The sequence below is a fragment of the Coenobita brevimanus genome, chromosome 94 (assembly GCF_032717465.1).
Source record: "Coenobita brevimanus isolate Jiangsu-jjx chromosome 94, ASM3271746v2, whole genome shotgun sequence".
Lineage (NCBI taxonomy): Eukaryota > Metazoa > Arthropoda > Malacostraca > Decapoda > Coenobitidae > Coenobita > Coenobita brevimanus.
In genome coordinates, this window is record NC_137047.1 from 32,880,323 (window position 1) to 32,904,741 (window position 24,419).

A 24,419-nucleotide genomic window follows, 5' to 3' on the forward strand; every position below is an offset into this window, starting at 1 on the left:
ACACAACCTCTTCCCTTCCTAAAGCCTCCCTGTTCTTCTCCAACTAATTTCTCTGTTCTTTCTCTAACTCTGTCAATAAGTATCCTACCATACACTTTTCCTATTATACTAAGAAGACAAATGCCCCTATGATTACACACACTTCTTTTTCCCCTTTTCCTTTGTACAAGGGAATAATTATACCTGACTTCCAATCCTCCGGGACTCTACCTTCCTCCCAGGCCAATCTGCACATCTTCCACATCCATTCTACAGTACTACTATCTCTCCCCCATGCTTCAGCATTTCACCACACACTCCATCAATTCCTGGGGCTTTCCCTGATTTAACTTTCTTCATTGCTTCCACAACTTCTATCCTACTGATTTCTTCCTGTCTTCTCACCTCCCTCCTTCTCCCAGCCATTCCCCAGCCACTTATACTCGCATTACTTCCATCCTCTACGTTCAACAATTCCTTAAAGTGTTCTCTCCATCTGCTCACTTTTTCTCCCTTCTCCACTAGTAATCTACCATTTTTATCTTTCACTCCCCTGCTAACTTCACTTCCACCCTGTCTTACTCTTTTCACCTCTTTCCAGAACATTTTCTTACAGTCCCTCCACTTTACACTCAAATTCCTTCCAAATTCCTCATCCACTCTCTTCTTACTCTCTCTTACTAATCTTTTCACCTCTCTCTTTCTTTCTGCATATAACTCTCTCTTCTACCTCTCAACTTCTTCCACGCCCCTATTTCTCATCCATTCATTGTATGCTTTCTTCTTTTGTGCCACAGCCTGTTTCACCTCTTCAGTCCACCACGCTGTTCCTTGCACCCCCATCCGTCTTCTCTTCCTTCCACGCACCACATCACATGCTGCACATATTTCTTCTGTAAATATTCTACACACACCTTCCACGTCTCCCATCTGCTCCAGTTCATAATTGCCCAATCGTTCCTCGACTTCTCTCTTATACTCTGCCTTTTTCTCATCCTCTTGTAACCTTTCCACTCTCCTTGCAACCACTCCTTCCTCTCGTCTTTCCCTTCTTCTATTCCTCCATCTTACTTGAATTTTAATTCTGCCACCACCAAGTAGTGGTCAGAAAGTCCACTCCCCCAACCTCTATACACTCTTGCATCCATTACACATCTTCGCATCCTTTCATCCACTCACACATAATCAATCATTGCCTTCCTTTCATTCAGTTCACCACCTACCCTTCTCATCACTCGCCATGTATACCTGTGGATCATTTTATGCCTGAAGAGGGTATTGGCTATCACCAACCCCCTCCCAGCACAAATGTCCACTAACGCACTCCCATTCTCATCTATCTCAGCAGGCACACCCCACTTACCAACTATTCCATCCACCTTCACATTCCCAACGTTACCATTCATATCACCAATCAAAAACACTCTCTCATTCCTTACAAACTTTTCCATGCACACTTCCACATTTGTCCAGAACTCTTCTCTCACTCTTCTAGCACGATCTTGCATTGGCGCATACACACACACAATCGCCCACATTTGTATTCCAACTTTCAACTTTACCCACACAATCTTTGACCCAACTGATCCATACTGTCTTATGCTCCTCTTCCATCTTTTACTCAGAACTACACATATTTCTTCCTTTGCCCTCTCATTCTCACCTACTCCTGCACATATACCCCATCCATACTCCCATTCTCTCACACTTTCTCCTCCCCAGTTTGTTTCAGTTATTCCACATACATCCACTTTCGCACCCTCAAGCACCTGGACAATCTCTCTCTCTTTCACCTCATCATTCGCTGCTCTTACATTCCACGTAGCCATTACCAAGTCCTTTGTCCGGTCCTGGGTCGTCATCGTTTGGTCAGTCCTTGTCCGAGGCTTGTTGTTTGTTTTTTTAGTTAGTTGTTTTCCGGGGAGGGGCACTAACCCTCCGCCAACCTTTTAGTCGCCTTTTACGACAAGCAGGGATACTGGGGGAGTATTCTTGAAAAACCCCCCTACCCCCAGGGGTAAAAAATGTGGCAAATGGGTAATCTTTTTAAAAATATACTCTTAACACCGCAAGTTTTGACCTGTTTGGGAAGTAGCTAACAACAACTTGAAATATGCCAATTTTGTGAGCATAATCAGTTCTCCGAGTTTCATTTTCATAATACAGTTAGTCAACTGCTAATTACTGATATGAAAATGGTAATATATGACAGATAAATACACAGTGCAAGGAGAACAGTTATGAGATTTTAAGTCGTTGTATCCAACTTTTCTTCCACTAACAGCCCCTATTTTTTAATATATACTTATTTCTCTGTGACTTTCGTTGGTTGCTGGTAATGTGTAGTTATATGTATTATCTACTCAGTCTCCCAGACGGCCACAGCAGTGGAAAACAAAAATTAGTCAGATCCAATACCGTGTGAAAACAGATTCCGCTTGATGTGTAACATCGTCTGCATATTAAATGCAGTGTAGCCAATCAGTTGCTTTCATGTTACTATCCACTGTACTGAACAGCAGTAAGTAATTATACAAAACGGTGAAAAAAGATTGTATTTGCAAATAAAACGTAACTACAATGTGTTCACAGCTCTTACGTCACCAGTTCCAAGCCGTCAGTAATACTTGCACCGCCAACTGGTAAACAGGTGAACATTCAGTAGAAGCCGACTTTGTCACTTGTGAATACATTGCCTTTCATAATATGAAATAACTCTATCATTAATAAATACTAAATGAAAGTGGTGTTTCATAGTTTCACTATTTTGGAAAAGAGTTATCGAAATTTTACCAGTTTGTGTATATTTTAGGCATAAGTCATATGAAAGTAAGTCTCTTCTCATGCAGTGCCGATTTTTAGTAAATTTTTCTATGCTGATATTAATCCATTTTTATTTGCAGAATGACAGGATTACCATTGGGCCTTACAAAATCGTTAACAAACTCAGATAAATAAAACATCTGCTACCGTACTTAGAAGTGTTTTATGCAATAATAATGTGATGATAATAGTAGGCAGAATAATGACGATAATGATGGTAGAGGAAATAACGATTAAACTAACGCTATCGTCGGTTTGCATGCACTTCACAGAACTTGGCCACTCCCATAAACTGAATACTCTGTCGTTGCTTCATGAAATTCAATAAGCCTTACTGATAAGTTAGGAATGAGTCTCTGTGATAACTAGTTTAATTATCCAACTAGACATATTTCATCCGTCCATGATTTGAGTTGAAAGAGGTTAGGCATCTTGGTCGGGTCAAAAACATAAGACCGTCTCCAACTTCACCTCCTACGGATCGTTCCACCTATACACACTGAACTTGCTTGCAGATCTAAAACCATCCCTGGAGAGCCATCTCCTCTAAGTAACCACCTCTCAACAGGTCAGTTATTTAAAGGAGCTGTAGCCTGTTACTAACCTCCAATGTAGCCTACCTTGGAAGCAATCTTAAAGGATGAAAAATAATATCTTTTCTTCCAAGGAAGTCTTGTTTCCAAATAAACAAGGAGACGGAGGATAAAGGCTTTTCTTCGGCTATATCTTTATGTGTCACCTCCCAGGGGGTCTAAACAGTTCCTTAAGGGGCATCACTTCCTGACAACTTTCCCCAGCGTGGAGGGCTGTCTGGTACATAAGTCTGAATATACTAATTTTGGCTGAAGGATTGATGATACACATCGTCCTTTGGAAACCCACGCACCCACCCACTCATACACTCGGCCAGTGCAGTGGGCTGAGGTTAGAGGAGGAATGGGGTGCCACCCACTGGAAGGAGCCAAATAATTTGGCAGCACGAGAAGTGGTACATCCTATTGGTTGTTTAATACAGTGGTTGGAGTGTACGGGAGTGACATCACAAGTTTCAGTGCCTACCATTACTAAGAGGTTAGTGGGAGACTGAGCAGCACCGGGATGATTTAGCAGTTCTGAATGGGAGATAGAGGGGAGGGGGCACATCAGGTTATTTAACGGACTAGTGATAGCCACAAACATCCACAAAACCAAGAAGAAATATAAACACTCACCTAATCCCTCCCCTGGAAGTGTTGTATGTCAGTGTGGCATGTCCACGTCTCCACGTAACAGGGTGTGGTGGGAATGGTACCTGCTCAGTCAGGCAGGTCAGCTCTATCCGCGAACCACTCTTGTAGTGCTTCTCTCTCACTGAACCACCTCGATCGTCAACCACACGTGTTACTGGAACTGTAGAGGGGAAGACTGATTGTAATTTAGAAAGATAAAGCTTAGATTAATGCAATACAGACTGATGAAACAAATGACAACCGGGATTGACTTAGAGCAGGGGTTCCCAAACACGGGGTCCCAACCTCTAATGAGGTCGGAATATGCTTCAGGAAGGGTCGCATATGGATGATGGGATCGATGGGGTCGCATGGAGGTCATGCGATCAAGTAAGTCTACATGCCCATGGTCTTAAACTTATTAGAATTAAATCAACACCCTTACAGCAACTAGCATTTTCTTAATTAATAGTAAATTGCAAAAGTCGATATTATGTGGTAATGCACACCGCTGTCAGATGACTTTCAAGGGGAAAGACATTGGAAATTTTTTTACTTCGGTGAACTGCCGACCCTCCAACAAGGTCACGTCCACAAGAATGCTGAATATTTCCGTGACCCTCACTTCCTTGCTGGCCTTGCACTTCTGACAAACATATTTGATCATGTAAACATATTCAGTGCTGAATTTCAAGGAAAATGTAAATGGTTGTATGATCTTTAGAGCACAATTAAGGCTTTCATGAGCAAGTTGAATCTACTCCATGGTCAGGCTGAAACTGATAACCCTTTCCATCACTTCATGGAATTCACAGCTAGGATGGATGTGGATTTTGTTGACATGCCGGATCTCACGGAGGAGAAAAAAAGATGTACTGGAATATTGACAGGAACCGGCTGAAAATGTCAATCACAGATTCACTGGTTGTCTCTGCAGTTCTTTTAATTTTGTTCAGTTTCCATTCAAGACAAAGGTGGAACAGTGTTTCTTTTGCGCTCAAAATGGCAGAGTTACAGACTGACAACGAGGCAAGGGTGAACTTTGACGTCTGTGATGACCTGGTAGAATTCTGGATCTCCTTGTCGGAGAGGCACTCAGTGGAAAAAAAAAAAAAAAAAAAAAAAAGAGTTCTCATGGTTCTGGTACAGTTTGGTTCAGCCTGTCTCTGAGGCAGCTTCCTCATCAATACAGTTTATTAAAAAAATTATTACCGTTACAGGATTTCAAACATGAACTTAGAAAATTACATTCTGTGTTGGAAACGTCATGTAGCTCTACTCCCAGGTACAGTAAAAAAAAAAAAAAATCGAATGAGTATATAATTCTATTATTTATGAAATATGGCACACATTCTATGACAGGGCTATAACTTATGAAAAATATGTATTCTATTGTTTATCTCAAGTCACAGTTTTACTATATCTCTCGAGTTTCATAATATATGACCTCTGTAATTTCATATACTTCTGTTAATTTAGTGTACACGGTTTTGAGATAAAAATATAACATTATATTTTCCCAACTTTGTCTCAATGAAAATGTTCTTTCTTATTTTTTAGTGCTTTCCAGAAATAAAAATATCTGCACTACGTAATTTTACTATGTTCAATAACATTTTTGCAGTTACTTTATTTTATAGTTTACATTTAAATAAATATGTACAAATTATGTCTCTTTTATTTATATACAAATACATACATATAATAAAATATGCTAAAAAAAATGTATGCCCTGCAGCTAATTTTATATATATATATATATATATATATATATATATATATATATATATATATATATATATATATATATATATATATATATATATATATATATATATATATATATATATATATATATATATATATATATATATATATATATTTTATATATATATATATATATATATATATATATATATATATATACACACACACACACACACAAATTCAGGGACAGATCCACGGGGAGGCTAAAAGGGCACGTGGCCCCCCCCCTCCTACAGAGCAGTTTGCACTGGAGTGGGTCGCACTGGAAGGGCAACAAGTCCAGACTGGGTCGTAACGGAAAATGTTTCGGAGTCCCTGACTTTGAGAATCAGAAGAGATATTCAGTTTGACCTAACATCTAAAGCAGATATAAAATGCCTGTATTGTATATTGAAACTGAGGAAGCACGAAGATATACGGACAAACAATCAATTTATTAATTACTGTCGTACACTGATTCGCTTTTAGAGAAATGGCAAGAAAACGAAAGCGTAGAATGTTCCTACGTCTCCTGGCCCTCCTGCAGAAAGATATCTTTGTTACAATCTGATAATTTGAATTGGATATACAGGATGGCCGGTATATTGCGATCCACAAGAAACTCGCCTGATGTTATCCATCCATGTGTTGCAGGGACGGCACAGTCTGCTGATGTGGGCGTGGGTGTGGCAGTGGGGGTAAGAAATTAATACATGACACTAGTTAGACACTGATAACGCTAACTAGACTGGCCCCACAACACATGTGGGGGAGTAGAGGAGGAACCTTACATATGGGCCACCCTGTAAGAAGGACATGGAAAGGAAAGTGCTAAATTTTTCCCTGTCATTAGTACTTCTTGCAAGAACAAAAAGTTGCAGCAGGGAATCGATTAAATACGAGTATATTTCATAAAGCCGTATTCCAGTCCGTGGATACAGACTAAGCAGAAAAGCTGCAGATATCTACAGGATGACACAGGAAATTTGAAAAGCTTGAAGAGACTGTTTTCATGATAATTCTGAGAACCAGATGCTCTGTCAGCGTGGCTGCAATTCTCAAACGCTGCTGAGAACAATTACTGATGACCTTCGTAGCTGAAATGGTCTTCCTCGTGTTACGAATAAGGTTGCTATTGCTCAGAATCAGTTTATCCAAATATATAAATATTACATTGTATAACGAAGTATGTATGCCAACTAATTCCTCTATGCATGTGATTTGTAAATATGCTGATATTTGCTGATATTATCCCGTAAGGGGTGGTCATTTGTCTTGAGTTAGTTGTTTTACGGGGAGGGGTACTAACCCTCCACCAACTCACTTGTTGACATGTAGGGAACCAAATATATATATATATATATATATATATATATATATATATATATATATATATATATATAGATAGATATTTAGATAGATAGATAGATAGATATAGATATAGATAGATAGATAGATAGATATTAGAGATAGATAGATAGATACTGTATAGATATAGATAGATAGATAGACAGATATAGAATTAGCCAGGTAAGATATTTTCTCGTAAGCAAATGTGGTTGAATGCAACTGCTGTTTCCGCATTATTTAATATCCGTTCAGTGCTTTCTATGCGTCGGGCTAAGCTACACTGATTTTCATTAATACTTCTGAGTAGCTGTCCAAATTGTAATGTAGCCTAACTGATGACGTTTCGTTCCTCCGTGGGAACATCTTCAGACTAATCTGATAGCGGGTGCAGTGAAACCTCATTATATTGGGGTTGCCGACACGTGTTACCACGTGAGTGGTCGGCCAAGAGAGCGCGATGGAAAGTGTGTGGCTGTCTCATTGGTGAATGAGTTAGTCCACCAGCGTTTGCGATCCTTTGTATGTTGAAGGGACTTGCAGATCTTCCATTTGTGATTTGACTGTATATATCTATATCTATCTATCTATCTATCTATCTCTATATATATATATATATACACACACAACGATGATTTTCTTGTCTGTGGTCCCGGCATAACGCTACTATATTCGTTTTTAACGAACGAATTTAAATGAAAATTCTACTCATATACTTGAGTCATGCCAGACATACAGTACACTATAAATGAGAAGATTCCTGGTCTGTGCACCTAATTAGATATTCGCCTGAAATGAATTGGTATTCTCCAGTCATGACGGTGCTGAGTGCGGATCAGTTGGCCAAGTGCAGATCCACTGATCATGGCATACTTTATAAGAGACCGCGCATTTTATTCTCTTGACTTAAATGAAAGTTGTTTGCCTGGTTTTGTAGACACTTTAATGGGAAAAAGATTTATGAGCAACCCTAGAACGCTTGATTAGCCACCAAAAATTGTTATTAGAAGAGGCAGCCATCTCGGTGGATAAGTTGCACCGAAAATTCCATGTCTGGAACACATGATTCAATTATGTCTCAACGCTGAAGAATACCTCGTCCAATATTTGATGTTAATCAGGATAAGTTGTGATAAACTTCAGAAAGCTAGTAAAATTTTTCAGGTAAATTGGTTCATTAATAACAAAAAATCTGAAATCATTTTGGGCCTCAGAGCAGTCTAGTTTAACAAACACGCTAGTGTCCGTCAAGTAGAAATATGAGACGAAGTTATAGAATCTGGCGAGAAATACATATATCTAGAGCATGCCGTTCAGGGGAGGCTGTGGCTCAATCGGTAGAGAGGTGGCTTGCACTCCTACCGGACCCAAGCTCAGATCCCGGTTGGGGCAGGGAACAGTTTAAGGATTTGAATTTCTTAAAAATCAGACTTTGCTGATCTACCAGAAGACCTTCGACGTGTCGTAAACATACCCCCGCTAATACCAATACACCAGTCCTGTATGAGACAGCCCTAGCATGTATTCAATATGGACAGTGGGTGTTAGTGCCGAAGTGGTGACATGTAGAGGTGTATGGTATGTAGGAGGACTACTGGGCCTTGATAGCAGGCTGTGAAGCCTATGCTCAGAGTCGGGTGCATAATAAAAAAAAAAAAAAAAAAAAAAAAAAAGACCCAGTCCATGATGATGAAGGGCGAGGAATAGGAACAGGATGGAAGGCATTTGGCAAAGTAAATAAGTATAGGAAACCAAAGCGATTACGATTTAGCCAAAAGGAACCCCATATAATCAGTGTATCCTCGCTGTTCTAAGTGACGGATCAGAAACTCATAGTTTAACTAAATCCTTGGAACGTCACGGGTCACATGGAGAGATGTAGAGCTTCATGGATAAGGAAACAGACACAAGTGGAGGATACCAGCACAATATTTAAAAAAAAAAAAAAAGTATAAATGGATGTAGGTGGGTCAAGTCTCTCGTAGAACAGATGAGATGGCCATCCAGGATAACTGAATGGCAGTCCAGAGGTGGAGAAAGAGGAAGAGACAGCTAGAGGACTCGATGTCGAAATGAGATTCTGAGATACGCTAGGACTGGGTGCATGAGGCTAACAGCCAGTAGGTCAGAGAGGAAATTGACGTTAAAGGCCCTTGTCCTGCAATGGACGGATTCAGGCGGCGGCGGCGGCTGTTGCTGCTGATGATGGTGATGGTGATGATGATGATGATGATGATGATGATGATGATGATTTACAGCACGCGAGACAGAGAGCTGCGTGGGAGTGTTTACTCACCAATTACATGCACTGTAAGAGTCAGCATCTGCGGCACATCAGTGGCCAGCTGGCACCTATACTGTCCCTGGTCCTCCTCCACGATATTACTAATTACCAGACGCCATCGACGCCAGCCTGAACCCGTCGCTGCTGCTACTGAGTACCTGAACGAAATAAATAATAAACACTATATAAATGTACGACGTAAATCACAGTAGCACAATCATAATTTTCACAAGAATAACCTATTGTAATTTCCCGCTGCTGGTACTGAATCCTGCAGGGCATAACCTAAATAAATATTATCTAAAATAATAACATCGCTCACAACAACAAAATATGCAGATTAATCTATTCAGACCCTTGACGGATTTTTCAGTTTTATTTCTCTTGCTAACCAATTACAGACGGATTTATTTCTTGTAAGAGAAACTTTTAGAAATGAGGGATTAAAAGTGCCATTGAGCAACCTCACTAACACCACACATATTCTGGAATAACGTCTTCAGTACGGGAGGTCTTGATAAAATGAACTACAATACCCAGGATGTTGCATGAATAAGGGTACGTGTAAATAATGTGTCGCCTTAGTGAAAGGATTCAGTACAGCCTTCATCTATCTCTATCTATCGCCAGACGCCCCAATCCCGTAAAGGGTGGCCATAAACAAATAGCCTTCATGTCGCCCTGTCCCCCGCCATTTCATTGCCCTGATCCCAGCTCACACACCCCTCTCTCTCATATACCTTTCCACTTGATCCACCTCATCCTTGGCCTCTCCCTCTCTCTCCCCCCTCCACCTGACTCACATACACTCTCCTAGTCAGTCTCTCACTCATCTATCTTTCCTGAAATAGAGTGGTCTCCCAAGATTAATGAAATCGTCTGGAGGCAGCGTGAATGAATTAAAAATACATCCTTGAGGTGAAGGGGTTGACTTCGATACATTTTTTTTTTTTTTTTTTTTAATATGTATTCCTGGTATCTGCAGACGATTTTGCTCGGGTTAAGCCAGTATGACAGAAGTAAAGAGGTTAAGGAATGCAATACCTTACTCTTGCAGTTCCAAACTATCTCTTAAGCTGAATAAAGTAGGGTAGAGGTAGCAAAGGTTATCTACAATGCTAGGCCATCTTACTGAAGGCGTTATGTACACCCTTCATCAAGTATTTATACCTACTAATGTGATCTCCTAAAACTGGTATCACCTGGAGGTAGTTGGAATCAAATCAACTGGGGGAGGCGGTAGCTCAGTCGGTAGAAAGGTGGGTTGCAGTCCTACCGGACGCAGGTTCAAATCCTCGCTGAGGCAAGGAACGGTTTAAGGATTTGAATTTAATAAAAACAGACTTTACTGATCTACCAGAAGACCCGCCGACATGTAAAAATACCCTCGCTAATACCAATACACCAGTCCTGTATGAGACAGCCCTAGCATGTATTCAATATGGACGGTGGGTGTTAGCGCCGAAGTGGTGACATGTAGAGGTGTATGGTATGTAGGAGGACTACTGGACCTTGGGAGCAGGCTGTGAAGCCTATGCCCAGAATCGGATTCATAAAAAAAATAAAAATGATGTATTGTATTTTATTCTTGATATTTTCAGTTTATTTTATTCCGTTTTGGGTAAATTTTATAACTGGAAGAAGTTATAATAAGCGCCCATTAACCTCCTCCACAAGAGAGACGCTTCCTTGGTTGAAATAAACAATAAGAAGGCAACAAGTATTAAAAAAAAAAAAAGTAAACAGCAGGGGAGTCAATTTATCAGCTCTTTCTCTCTGAAGTTACCCTTAGGCGAAATAAGATCGTCAGATTACAGCAAAAATATGAATGAATCTTCCAATTATTTTTTTAGTTTATTTCCTCTACCTTCAGACGACTCGTTCTGATTAGGATAGAACATTCGAACTGGAGGGATTGTATATATTCTTCATTAGTTTCTTCCATACAAAGGCCTCTCCTCAATAAAATAGTGTGTCGGTAGATAGAAAGCGTAAATAGAACGCTACCGTAGTGAAGGGGTAAATTTGTCGGTAGTATTTTACGTGGATAAACAAACACAAATAATCAAGCCAACAAATCCTTTACTCCGGCTGCGGATGATAAGAGTTATTTTTCTGCCGCCATGTTGTTCGTATTCAAAACAAATTAATTCCCTATGAATATGCTCCATAAACCAGTTAATTTAAAGTTATTGCTGTTACGCCTGTTTGGGTATACCGTAAATCTGAATAGTATACTTATATCTATTTACTAATCTGTCTGTTAACCTGTTGGACCTGTTATGCCTGTATCTTTATTGATGTATCTAATCATCCCTTTATCTTTTTTTATGAAATCTTTGTATATGCATATTTATCTTCCTCCGTCTTTACTTTTCTTTAACTTTGTGTATCCAGGAGTCTAACCAACCAACCAACTAACCAATGTGTCATCTATCTTTCTGTCTGTCTATGCTCCTATCTATCTCTCCATAAGGAATAAAAGCTAGGACTGTGTCATTTTGGTGTAATGGTATTACTGGGAGAGTTTTTATTTAGAAAGTATGTAGGATATTTGGGGATAAGACGGTTTTATTTCATTTTATGCCCGTTGTTTACGTACCGGTAATATTTTATCCAATCTGTGAGAGAACTTTTCTATCTGAGAGGGCTAGATGTAGTTTTCATAAATCCTCTCAGTGCTGTTGGTCCTTCTGAGGCTGACTATAATCGTCTGGCGGAAGCAAGAATAAAATGGGATATGCGGCCTCAGACTGAAGTGACTAGCTCCTTCAATCCGACGAGGTGCTTTGGTAGTCTTTTTGCCACCTCCAGACCGCTTTACTTAGCTCATACGAATTCTGTCGATCGATCAGGTACAGAATTCATTAACCTGGTTTCGGTTCGATGTAGTCCCAAGCTGAATAAAATCGTCTAGGAGTAACAAGAATAACTGAAAAGAACTCGTCATCGGATGGAAGTGAGTGAATGTTTTTAATTACGGTCAAAATCTTTTAATCCGCAATGCAGGGGACATTGGGAGTTCCGGATTATAGAAAATTCCGGACTGGTGAAAAGGACCTCAGAAAAGCCCCCTGAACATCCTCCAGACATTAATAAAATAAATAAAATTACAGAAATACGATTGTGTTTTTTTTTTAACTTACCTATAAAGTGTTGTGTAAATGCAGGTGTGTTACAGGTGTATTACAGGTAAATCCAAGGCATCAGTAGAGTGGCATCCAAGCTAATCCTAGGGGCCGTTGGTACAGTTCTGCACCGTACTCCACCTCTGTATACAGTACAGTACAGTAGCAAACAATATTTCACTTGCACAGTAACTTATTATTTTATCTGGGTTTACATAATGCATTTATTTATTTATTTATTTTTTTTTTTAATTTTCCCTTCTTTTCCGTACGTGATGAGTTTGTGGGAGCCATCACGAGTCACAATACGAGAGAATTCAGTGAAATTTCCGAGAGTAAACCACACTGGGAGGGGTATGTACACTCGATCAAAATAGTATCGATGCACAAGGGGTGCGATGCCTACCGAAAAGGTTCGAACAACTGCTGTCATTACCAACGTCTCATTGTGTATCATCAGTGTCTGTCTATATAAATGTTACATTTGCTATATGTTTGCAAGAGGATATTGCTAGTTGGCGATATATGACACCTCCCGACATCATGGGTACCAATGTGTGGTAGGTCGGATACTAATATTTTAGTGACCTTCGTTCTGTGGTCCCAAATGTTTCACGCATGTTGTGCACCGATACTTTTGTGACCCAGTGTACAATGGCAGACCATAACTGAAGACGGGCTACATCCGGGACTTTGTGAGTGGTGGCGTGGGGACGAAAATGGACGGTTCGGCTCAACGGAACCGTCATTTTTCCCCCTTGTTAGCTCGGAGTGTAAATTCCGAACCATCAGGCTATCGGATCTATCAGATTCTGAATTAATGGAATATGACTGTAGCTATCTCAGAGGAGCATGTGGCGTTACACGGAGGGACAAACAAAAATTGCTAAGCAAAGGAGGGTTATGCTGTTGATGTGGATGGAATTAAGAGTGTTTAGATAAATACTCTCAGATGGTTTGGCCAGGCCATGCGTAGGGGATGGAGAATGAGAGACTGAATAGAAGAGTGTATATAAGTGAGGTGGTGGAGGAAACGACAGATAAGGTGGAAGGAAGGAGAGAAGAGATATATGAGAGATGGGTGTATCAGTTTGAGAGAGAGCAGCCAAATGACAAATGAAAGGGCAACGTGGAGGGGATTTGTCTGTAGCCACCCCTCGTCGGACTGAGGCGTCTGGCAATAGATACACAAATATATACCCGGAAACTGTTTACAGACCAAAATTGGGATCGACATCGTTTCCTTACTGTGACCAGGCCACTTCCCTACAACTTCACCTTAAAATCAGCCTCTGTTCATAATCATCACACCAGTCCTGAATGAAAAAAACACTGGGCACACACTCACTATGGACGGTTGGCATTAGGGCCAAAGTGGGGACATGTGAAGAAGTATTGCATGTAGGAACTCTGTTGGGCCTTGGGGAATGTACTATCAAACCTATGCCCTGAATAGGAGACATTGAAAAATTCGTCTATTCACAAGCCTTACACATGGTGCCCCCTCCCCCAACGATGAGGAAGAAGAAGAAAAAGAAAAGGAAGATGAAGAAGAAGAAGAAGAAGAAGAAGACAACGACGAAAAAATATCTCCATCAGATGAGACGGTAACCAACAAGTCACGACCTCTGGGAGTATTTTTTCAATCCGGTCGCTTCGTATCTAGACCTGACATAGGTAACGGGTTAGTAACGTCGATGGTTGGGTGTCGTAGTGAAGGGGGAGCCTGGGGCTTAGTAGAAAATGTACTGCATCCCTTACTAAACCATGTACAATACAGCACAGTCGACAGGTATTAATAAAAGACTTCATCTTTATAGTGACTCCGGCCAGCCCAAGCCCCGCTCGTAATGAATACGTCCACTTTATCTCTGGCTCGCTTGTGTGTGTGTGTGTGTGTGTGTGTGTGTGTGTGTGAGAGAGAGAGAGAGAGAGAGAGAGATCCAGCCGGCAAATGGAAAATCCCAGTTCGATACCCGTCCCGGTAAGACCCTTGCACGAAATTTATTTGGCCTCTGTCTCTGTTCACGCAGAAGTTAAATGAGGAATCGGTAGGTAAATTTGGCTGATGCTAGGCGTGTTCAAGGGGAAGATTGTCAGTTACAAATAATATTGATTGTCTCAATATACCACCGTGTAGTCCATCTATCTGCCTTTTGCCAGACGTCTTAATCCCATAAGAGGTGATCACAAACAAATCGCCTCCACGTTGCCCTGTCCTCAGCCATTTGACTGTCTCTCCCCCAACTCACACTCCTCCTTTCGTATATATCACTCCACTCAATTCCTCCTTCCCGTAAATGGTTTTCCCTACTCCTCTCTCCCTCTACCTCACTCACATACTGTACAGTTGGAGAAATTTCCGCGCGGGACACTGTAGATGACAGCAGCAGCGACAGACAAAAATGATCTGGTAACAGAGCTGGGGGTGAAGCAGGAGGTGGGAGCTGCGGGGAAGGTAAGTGATGGGGGAAAGGAGGGGTGGTGGTAAGAGTAGGTGAGTGTTAGGGAGAGGTTAAGTAGCCATTAACTGTGTCAACAAACTCTGCGTAGATAATCATTACAGTACGATTTTTCTATTAATAATAAAAGGTAGTGGCAACAAGCTGCTAATGATGGTTCAGTATTTGATGGAATTAGTTTAATTCCTAAGAAAACTGGCTAAACCTTATCCTTCGCCTCCGTCATTCCGTCCCCTCATCGGAAACCTTTCTATTGTTGACCGTAAAGTTACAAATATTTAGAGATGATTTCAGCTGCTTCTCATGCAAGTTGCTTAACAAAGACACTGTAAATTTCACTGCAACTTGTTTTGAATACCGAATCTAACAACCTGTAATAGTCTATTTTATATTTGTATAAGTCAACTACTGTTAACTTAAGACTAAACGCTGCCAGAATAAGGAAAATGCATCCTTTACACTGACGGCGTAATTTGTTATGCTTTTCAATAGTCGTATAGGCAGTTAGGCAGTTACCCTGCTTACGGATGGATGAGCCTGGCCTTCATACCAGACTATAAATTTAAGCATACTCCAGTCAACACTTTCGTAGGGCAAAGCTCTCATATTTTAATAGGCCTATATAACTTTATGCTTATGTGCATACGTGTGTGATTATACGAGTATTAAACGTGCATAATCTCTCTCTCTCTCTCTCTCTCTCTCTCTCTCTCTCTGACACAGGCAGTAGATTACCTTACATAGTCACACTGGTAACTTTCGGTTGGCAGGAATAAGATACAATCAGTCAATTTTTCAGTTGTCATCTAAAGTGAATACGGACATAATGTCGCTATTAAAGATGGTGATATATTTGAAAAAATACGCACGACACTCACACAAAATTACCAGCACTTTGTAAGACTTGCATTGCTACAAATTGTGCATGCACCTAACGTTTTACGAAATTTTCGTGATGTAATATCTACAAATGTGCTAGCAGTAGCGGTCGCCCCGTCCACACACTTGTTCTAACCACACACACACACACACACACACACACACACACACACACACACACACACACACACAACTGGCGCAGTGGTAATGCTTTCGCCTGTCATCTAGTAAGACGGGGGTTCGCTCCGGATCGGATGCGAAAAGTTTCACGAAGTGAGAGGTTTCTGTTCCTCTTGTGGGAGGAAATGGTTGTGTGCGTGTGTGAAGGTCACAGATTTGGCCTAGATGACAACTGAGAAATAGACCAGCCCGGTGAATTGCACACACTCACCCAAACGCATTCAATTTTGGCAGGCATTTCTCCTCTCCGCGCACTCCTTCCACACACACTAAGAGATAATATCACATACTTATTGTCTCATACAACTCACATTGGAGGATAATGTATCTGAATAATAATTCTTTCTGGAAATTAGGTCGAAGAAAGGACTGATTTGTCCCATTACATTTAAACAAGAAGTGTTTCTCAACCCAACTCTTCTGTTCTACTGAGTTTCTGATAAACTTCATGCATCAATCTAGTACTACACGTTCTAACATTTGTCTGGATAAACAAGTATTATTAACTGAACCAAGAGCAAAAAACGTCGCTGATAGAATGTGTCAATACCAATGAGTATGTTGGGTTAGCACTCGGTTGGCAATGTTCTTGTAAACCAGTGCTTTCCAAACTGGGGAACGCGACCTCCTTTGGGATGTGTGAGGTAGATGGAGGAATGACCTGAAGCGAACTTCCAAAAGTTGCTATTATATTGCTGTATGGCGCAGAAGCCTAGGCGTTGAGGAAGAATGAAGAGAAACAGCTGGAGAGGACAGAGATGAGGATGCTGCGATGGCTGATGAGAGTGTCACTGAGAAAGGAGGAGGAATGATGAAATCAGAGCAGAGGCAGGAGTTGTGTCAGTTGTGGAGAAGGCAAGAGAGGCACGTTTGAGGTGGTATTGGCATGTGACAAGGATGGATGAAGTTGAGCTGTGAAGGTGGCATGGAGGAGTCAGGTGGAAGGGAGAAGAACGAAGGGAAGACAAAGGATTAGGTGGAGAGATGGAACTGAGAAAGAAATGAGGCAGTTAGGCCTGGAGGAAGAGGACGCAGCGGATAGAAGTTACTGACTACAACATAAGAGCGGCCGACCCCACCAGAGACTAAGGCAATGAATATATATATATACAAGTAACAGGCCATGTATGCTTCTCAGTCTCTGGTGAGTCAAGTGGTGATACACGAATTCGTCTCATTCAGCTGCTGTCTACTGACCATCAAGTCACGGCCTTCCCAACCACAGCCAGTTAAGCAATATATAATTCACTATGATCTGATAGATATTGTGACTTTCAATATTATTACAGGTTGAAGGAGTTATTTTACCCAGGAAATTTCAAAGAATATGCCGTAAAATAAACAAAAAATGAAGGAATATGCACATAGGCTACGCTCGTAAGTGGCTAGAATATGCAATTGCATATGCACATATGCAAATGTATGATTATCCTAAGCCTACCTATGAGTCTTGTGAGGTAAACTGAGAGAGGTAGACAGCGAGAGACCCAGTATTATACACTGCACAACACACACACACGCAGACGCTATTAACTAACCTGAAAAGGTCTGGTTTATCCTTAAATTAGTCTGTGACAAGCAGCCAGCATGTGCTTACGATTTAGGAAATATGTCAAATTCACATTGACAACTAAAAAAGATGCATTTGTCTTAAAATCTGACATACCTTAATGCCTTGTGGGGAAAAAATACAAGTGGTTGACTGAATCAACGAAGAAATGGAATATTATATATACTTTGTTTTCCATACACTACATATCTACGAAAATGTTTGAGCAACTATTCTGAGACGTATCTGAGGTAAACGTTTGATATTAGTCTGTGTTACAATAGGGATATTATAGATACCGTAGGGATGCGAGTCATTATATAAAGTTCCGTGTTGGTGATGTCTGTGTGTTTATATCAGCCTTGCATGATCACTGAACTGACCATTTTTCATCATGTCATGAACCATCAATTTACAGCTTGTTGCTACTTAGTGTGTTCCCCTATCATAAAAAACATTTAAAATCAAAGCAAATTATGTTACGACGTTAAATGGCTACTAAGCCTCTCCCCAACACTCCGCTACCCCCACTTCCATCCCTCCCAACACACAGCTACTCCCATTACCCCCCCATCCCTCACCTACCCCGCAAGTCCCACCCCTCCTTTACCCCAATAGTGTTACCAGATCAAATTATTTGCTGCTCCTGCTGCCTTCTACTCGGTGTCCCGCGCGGAAATTTCTCCAACTGTACATCCTTCTAGTTAGTCTCTCTCTCCATCCTCTCCAGATGGAAAACCCATCTCACAGTATTTCTCTTAAAATAATCAGTCGCATCAACAGCACAAAGCTCCTTCACTTCCTCTTTTTTTTCTTTTTGTCGGTCTCTTCATGTAACCCAGCAAGCTATATTCCTTTCAAATAACTCACATTGCAACAGACATTATACATAAGCCTCTTCATAAATGCAATGAAAAAAGTACAAGTCGGAAAAACTACTGAGCCTTCATTAAATTCTCGAGAGGAAAAAATAATCATGGCCCACCAACATCACTATAAATTTCTTGGTGCTGAAAACATTGGCTATAAAAATGTGCAGAAGCGGCCGAATGTAGTTTTAATTTATGATTTATTAATGCAATGATTCCCCTAAGACCACTTTACGATATGTATGGTTGGTCTCTCTCTCTCTCTCTCTCTCTCTCTGTACCACCTCTCCACCCTACACCCTCTCTCTTCTTACCGTTCATCCAGCGTCGTCCCCCACTCATCGCTGTCTCTCTCCACCCCTATATTTTGTCCCTCGCTCTCTTCCACCACCTCTGTCTGTCTGTCTGTTTGTCTGTCTGTCTGTCTGTCTGTCTCTGCAGCTTGTCTGTCTGTCTGTCTGTCTGTTCATCATTCTATTTATCCATCTAACTATATCTCATTCCCTTCTCCCACGTCACTTGTCATTCTCTCTCCTTTCTCTTCCTTTCATTCCTCTTCCTCAGACATTTTCTCCTCTTCTCTCAATCCCCCCGTTCTTCATTCTTCCACCTCTTTTTCTTATTGCCTTTTACTTCTTTATTTCCTTTTTCTCTTCTTCTTTTTTCCTTTTAACTACATTCCATTCTCCCTTCTGCCTTCTTCTTTCTTATCCCCTTCAACTTTATAGCGTCTTTTCCTCTTTCCTTATCTAATGGCCCGTTTTATTGCTATTTCCTCTCTCCTTTATTATCGTTCTCTCTCTCTCTCTCTCTCTCTCTCTCTCTAATTATGATGAGAGGCACGACTTTCAAAATGTCTAGGCCGTGTCTAAAAAGAAGTATAATAAAATTAAAATACAACTTATTTTTACCCCATTACTTTTTTGTCAGGACTTACGTGCATATATTTTTAAACTGTTGATTTTTTAAATAAAGTGGAAGATGGTAACCTTTTTCTTGAATTTTTCGCTATTTTTATAAGATTAAGATCAAAATCAACCTTCTCTCCCTCTGTTTATAAATGTACAGGGTGTCTCGGAAGGAAAGGATGTAACTTTGGGAAACGATAGATGAGAACATTCTAATTAAAAAAAAAAAGACATCAAACTGTCTTCAGATCTTAACTGTCATGGAGCTACAGTTTTTTATTTCCTTCTGGGTAGTTAATGAGGGAGACCATTTTCACACCTAAGGACATCAGCAGTTGCAGTTCCGTTACGATGTGCACCCATGACGATATAGCGGTCCAGACTCGGTTTCCAGGATAATTTCTTACACCACACACCACTGAGCACTAAACTTTGGGAGCTTGTTGATATCTTTTGCCGTTTTTTGCGAGCTGCTCCACACAAAGGTGATATTGCTGACAGATAGATAGACGGACGGACATACAAACGTTAACAGAATTATAGAATGAAATGGAAATATACATGTTTGCAATGTTTTACTCAGTTCTTCTGTGTCATATTTACAGTAGTTCTGGCACGGTTTAGGTATGCAGTCAACTTTCTGGAATATGTATTGCCTTAAAGCAAAACTTCAAAGAGTCCGTTCGGTGTTTGGTATTACCTCTTACCGCATGTGCCTTATGATCTGCACAATGGTTGTCCTGGCAAAATACAGGTACGCAGCCAACTTGCCCTCTTGATCAATAACTAGTTGTATGGTGACAAATATACCTAGATGTATAGCTATACAGTTACAAAGCATGTGCACCATAGTTGCTGAAAGCCTGTTAACACCAGATCAGAGTATCTGCAAGCTCAGCGAACCGTGGTGATCGCATGCACACCCTCTTACCTGCTCTCCCTCTGAGAGCAGCACAGTCAGCAGGTAAGTAGATATTCAAGGGGTAGGACGTACTGATTTGTGGTGTATCAACGTTCTGCAGTAATTTGTGGAGACATCGTAAAGGAGTTTCTCAACCTGGGTTCCTGTTTATCAGCTGTCACTCTACTCCTATCATACTCACATCTGTCGTAGAGTTGGTACTCCCCGGAAAACAACTAACTAAAAAAACAAACAAGAAGCCTTGGACAAGGACTGACCAAACGTTGACGACCAAGGACCGGACAAAGGACATTGCAATTGGAACTTGGAATGTAAAGGGAGCAAATGATGAGGTGAAAGAGAGAGAGATTGTCCAGGTGCTTGAGGATGTGAAAGTGGATGTATGTGGAATAACTGAAACAAAATGGAGAGGAGAAAGTGTGAGAGAATGGGAGTATGGATGGGGTATATTTGCAGGAGTAGGTGAGAATGAGAGGGCAAAGGAAGGAGTATGTATAGTTGTGAGTAAAAGATGGAAGAGGAGCATAAGACAGTATGGATCAGTTGGATCAAGGATTGTGTGGGTAAAGTTCAAAGTTGGAATACAAATGTGGGCGATTGTGTGTGTGTATGCGCCAACACAAGATCGTGCTAGAAGAGTGAGAGAAGAGTTCTGGACAAATGTAGAAGTGTGCATGGAAAAGTTTGGAAGGAATGAGAGAGTGTTTTTGATTGGTGATATGAATGGTAAAATTGGGAATGTGAAGGTGGATGGAATAGTTGGTGAGTGGGGTGTGCCTGCTGAGGTAGATGAGAATGGGAGTGCGTTAGTGGACATTTGTGCTGGGAGGGGGTTGGTGATAGCTAATACCCTCTTCAGGCATAAAATGATCCACAGGTATACATGGCGAGTGATGAGAAGGGTGGGTGGTGAACTGAGTGAAAGGAAGGCAATGATTGATTATGTGTGGGTGGATGAAAGGATGCGAAGATGTATATTGGATGCAAGAGTTTATAGAGGTTGGGGGAGTGGACTTTCTGACCACTACTTGGTGGTGGCCAGAATTAAAGTTCAAGTAAGATGGAGGAATAGAAGAAGGGAAAGACGAGAGGAAGGAGTAGTTGCAAGGAGAGTGGAAAGGTTACAAGAGGATGAGAAAAAGGCAGAGTATAAGAGAGAAGTGGAGGAACGATTGGGCAAATATGAATTGGAGCAGATGGGGGACGTGGAAGGTGTGTGTAGAATATTTACAGAAGAAATATGTGCAGCATGTGATGTGGTGTGTGGAAGGAAGAGAAGATGGAGGGGGGTGCAAGGAACAGCGTGGTGGACTGAAGAGGTGAAACGGGCTGTGGCACAAAAGAAGAAAGCATACTATGAATGAATGAGAAATAGGGGCGTGGAAGAAGTTGAGAGGCGGAAGAGAGAGTTATATGTAGAAAGAAAGAGAGAGGTGAAAAGATTAGTAAGAGAGAGTAAGAAGAGAGTGGATGAGGAATTTGGAAGGAATTTGAGTGTAAAGTGGAGGGACTGTAAGAAAATGTTCTGGAAAGAGGTGAAAAGAGTAAGACAGGGTGGAAGTGAAGTTAGCAGGGGAGTGAAAGATAAAAATGGTAGATTACTAGTGGAGAAGGGAGAAAAAGTGAGCAGATGGAGAGAACACTTTAAGGAATTGTTGAACGTGGAGGATGGAAGTAATGCGAGTATAAGTGGCTGGGGAATGGCTGGGAGAAGGAGGGAGGTGAGAAGACAGGAAGAAATCAGTAGGATAGAAGTTGTGGAAGCAATGAAGAAAGTTAAATCAGGGAAAGCCCCAGGAATTGATGGAGTGTGTGGTGAAATGATGAAGCATGGGGGAGAGATAGTAGTAGAATGGATGTGGAAGATGTGCAGATTGGCCTGGGAGGAAGGTAGAGTCCCGGAGGATTGGAAGTCAGGTATAATTATTCCCTTGTACAAAGGAAAAGGGGAAAAAGAAGTGTGTGGTAATCATAGGGGCATTTGTCTTCTTAGTATAATAGGAAAAGTATATGGTAGGATACTTATTGACAGAGTTAGAGAAAGAACAGAGAAATTAGTTGGAGAAGAACAGGGAGGCTTTAGGAAGGGAAGAGGTTGTGTAGATCAGATATTCATTGTCAGATCTTTAGTGGAAAAGTTTCTAGAGAAGGGAAAGAAGTTGTATGCGGCTTTCATGGATTTGGAGAAAGCATATGACAGGGTGGATAGACTAGGATTGTGGAAAGTGTTAAGAATATATGGAGTAGATGGGAAGTTGTTGAATGCTGTGAAGAGTATGTATGATGGTGCGAAGGCTGCAGTGCGTGTGGATGGTGAACTAAGTGAATTTTTCTCTTTGAAAGTTGGGTTGAAACAGGGATGTGTCATGTCTCCATGGTTGTTCAATCTGTACATGGATGGGGTAATAAAAGAGGTACAAGGTAGGGTAGTGGATGTTGGAGTGGCCCTGGTGAGAGAGGATAGTGTTTGGAAACTCCCTATACTGTTGTTTGCAGATGATACTGTGTTGTTGAGTGAAGACGAAGGGGAGCTGCAAGGCTTGGTGGATGAGTTTGAGAGAGTGTGTAAGAAACGGAATCTAAAGGTGAATGTAGGGAAAATGTGAGTACGTTTAACCCTTTAACCGCGGGTATTGTTTTGGTCTGACTGTCCTCTCCCGCGGGGGTTTCAGCCAAATGTAAACAAACCTTTTAACCTTAATAACTCTGCACAGAATAAAGCTAGAGAAAAAAATAAGGTACCATTAGAAAGTACTAACCTTCAGCTTTCCATTGATGTAGGTTTCATGACTTCGTTGACTTTCACAGGACGGGCAGTGCCGTTAGAAGTGAGGGGTGTAAAATCACTATTTTTCGCTCACACATCATTACCTTCGCTCATACACCATTACCAAATGCCAACCTCATTCTGATAATAATACTATAAACATATATGAGCACTGCACATACGATAAACACCCACTCTGTGTTCACTGAGGCAGGTAAAAGGCACTGTAATTACCTGCACTTCACTGCCACATCAGCGGTGTTGTAATCACTATTTTTCGCTCACACACCATTACCAAATGCCAACCTCATTCTGATAATAATACTATAAACATATATGAACACTGCACATACGATAAACACCCACTCTGTGTTCACTGAGGCAGGTAAAAGGCACTGTAATTGCCTGCACTTCACTGCCACATCAGCGGTGTTGTAATCACTATTTTTCGCTCACACACCATTACCAAATGCCAATCACATTCTGATAATAATACTATAAACATATATGAACACTGCACATACGATAAACACCCACTCTGTGTTCACTGAGACAGGTAAAAGGCACTGTAATTGCCTGCACTTCACTGCCACATCAACATGTGTTGTCACTCACACAGCTGGACAGATACTGATGCGCGCTTGGTCAGGGGTGGGGTGGGGGGCCCAGGGGGTGGGAGGTGGGGCCCCAGGGGGGGGAAGAGGGAGGTGGGGGTCGGCTGGAGTGAAAAAACTTAATAGCTACTCTCCCTTGAAACAATTGGCGCACGGAAAAAACGCGGGGTATTCAAAATATTCACAAACATTCGAGAATGACACCCGCGGTTTGGTCCAGTTTTTGCAACGTCATTCTGGAATGACACCCGCGGTTAAAGGGTTAAGTACTTGGGTAGTGTGGTGAGTAAGGATGGAGGTTTGGAGGGTGAAGTACTTGAAAGGGTACAGCAGGGAAGAAAGGTTGCTGGTTCTTTGAAAGCAGTGATAAGAAACAGGGAAGTGAGCATGGAAGTGAAAAAGTTACTACATGACAGTATTGTGATACCAACTCTAACGTACGGAAGTGAAGCTTGGACGTTGTTGGAAGGACAAAAGTCAAGAGTGAGAGCCGTGGAAATGAGTTATTTAAGAGGAGCCTGTGGAGTCACATGGAGAGACAGGCTGACGAATGAGGATATAAAGGAGCGTTGTGGTGTTGATGTGGATGTGATAGGAAGCGTTATGAGGAACACACTGAGGTGGTTTGGCCATGTGGAGAGGATGGAGGGTGAAAGACTGACGAAGAGAGTGTATGTGAGTGAGGTGGAGGGGGAAAGAGGGAGGGGGAGGCCGAGGATGAGATGGAGAGATGGGGTGGAGAGGTATATGAGAG

General features: G+C 41.3%; 1 protein-coding gene across 1 annotated transcript in view; it reads right to left on the reverse strand.

Annotated features, from left to right (window-relative positions):
- The window catches only part of LOC145412882 (uncharacterized), a 118,183-nt gene that overhangs the window by 63,416 nt on the left and 30,348 nt on the right, over positions 1–24,419 (reverse strand). Inside the window, exons 5-6 of the mRNA XM_080282680.1 lie at positions 9,400–9,545; positions 4,014–4,191 (exon numbers count right to left, since the gene is read on the reverse strand). Of these exons, the coding sequence (XP_080138806.1) occupies positions 4,014–4,191; positions 9,400–9,545 (324 nt within the window). The remainder of the gene's footprint in view (positions 1–4,013; positions 4,192–9,399; positions 9,546–24,419) is intronic.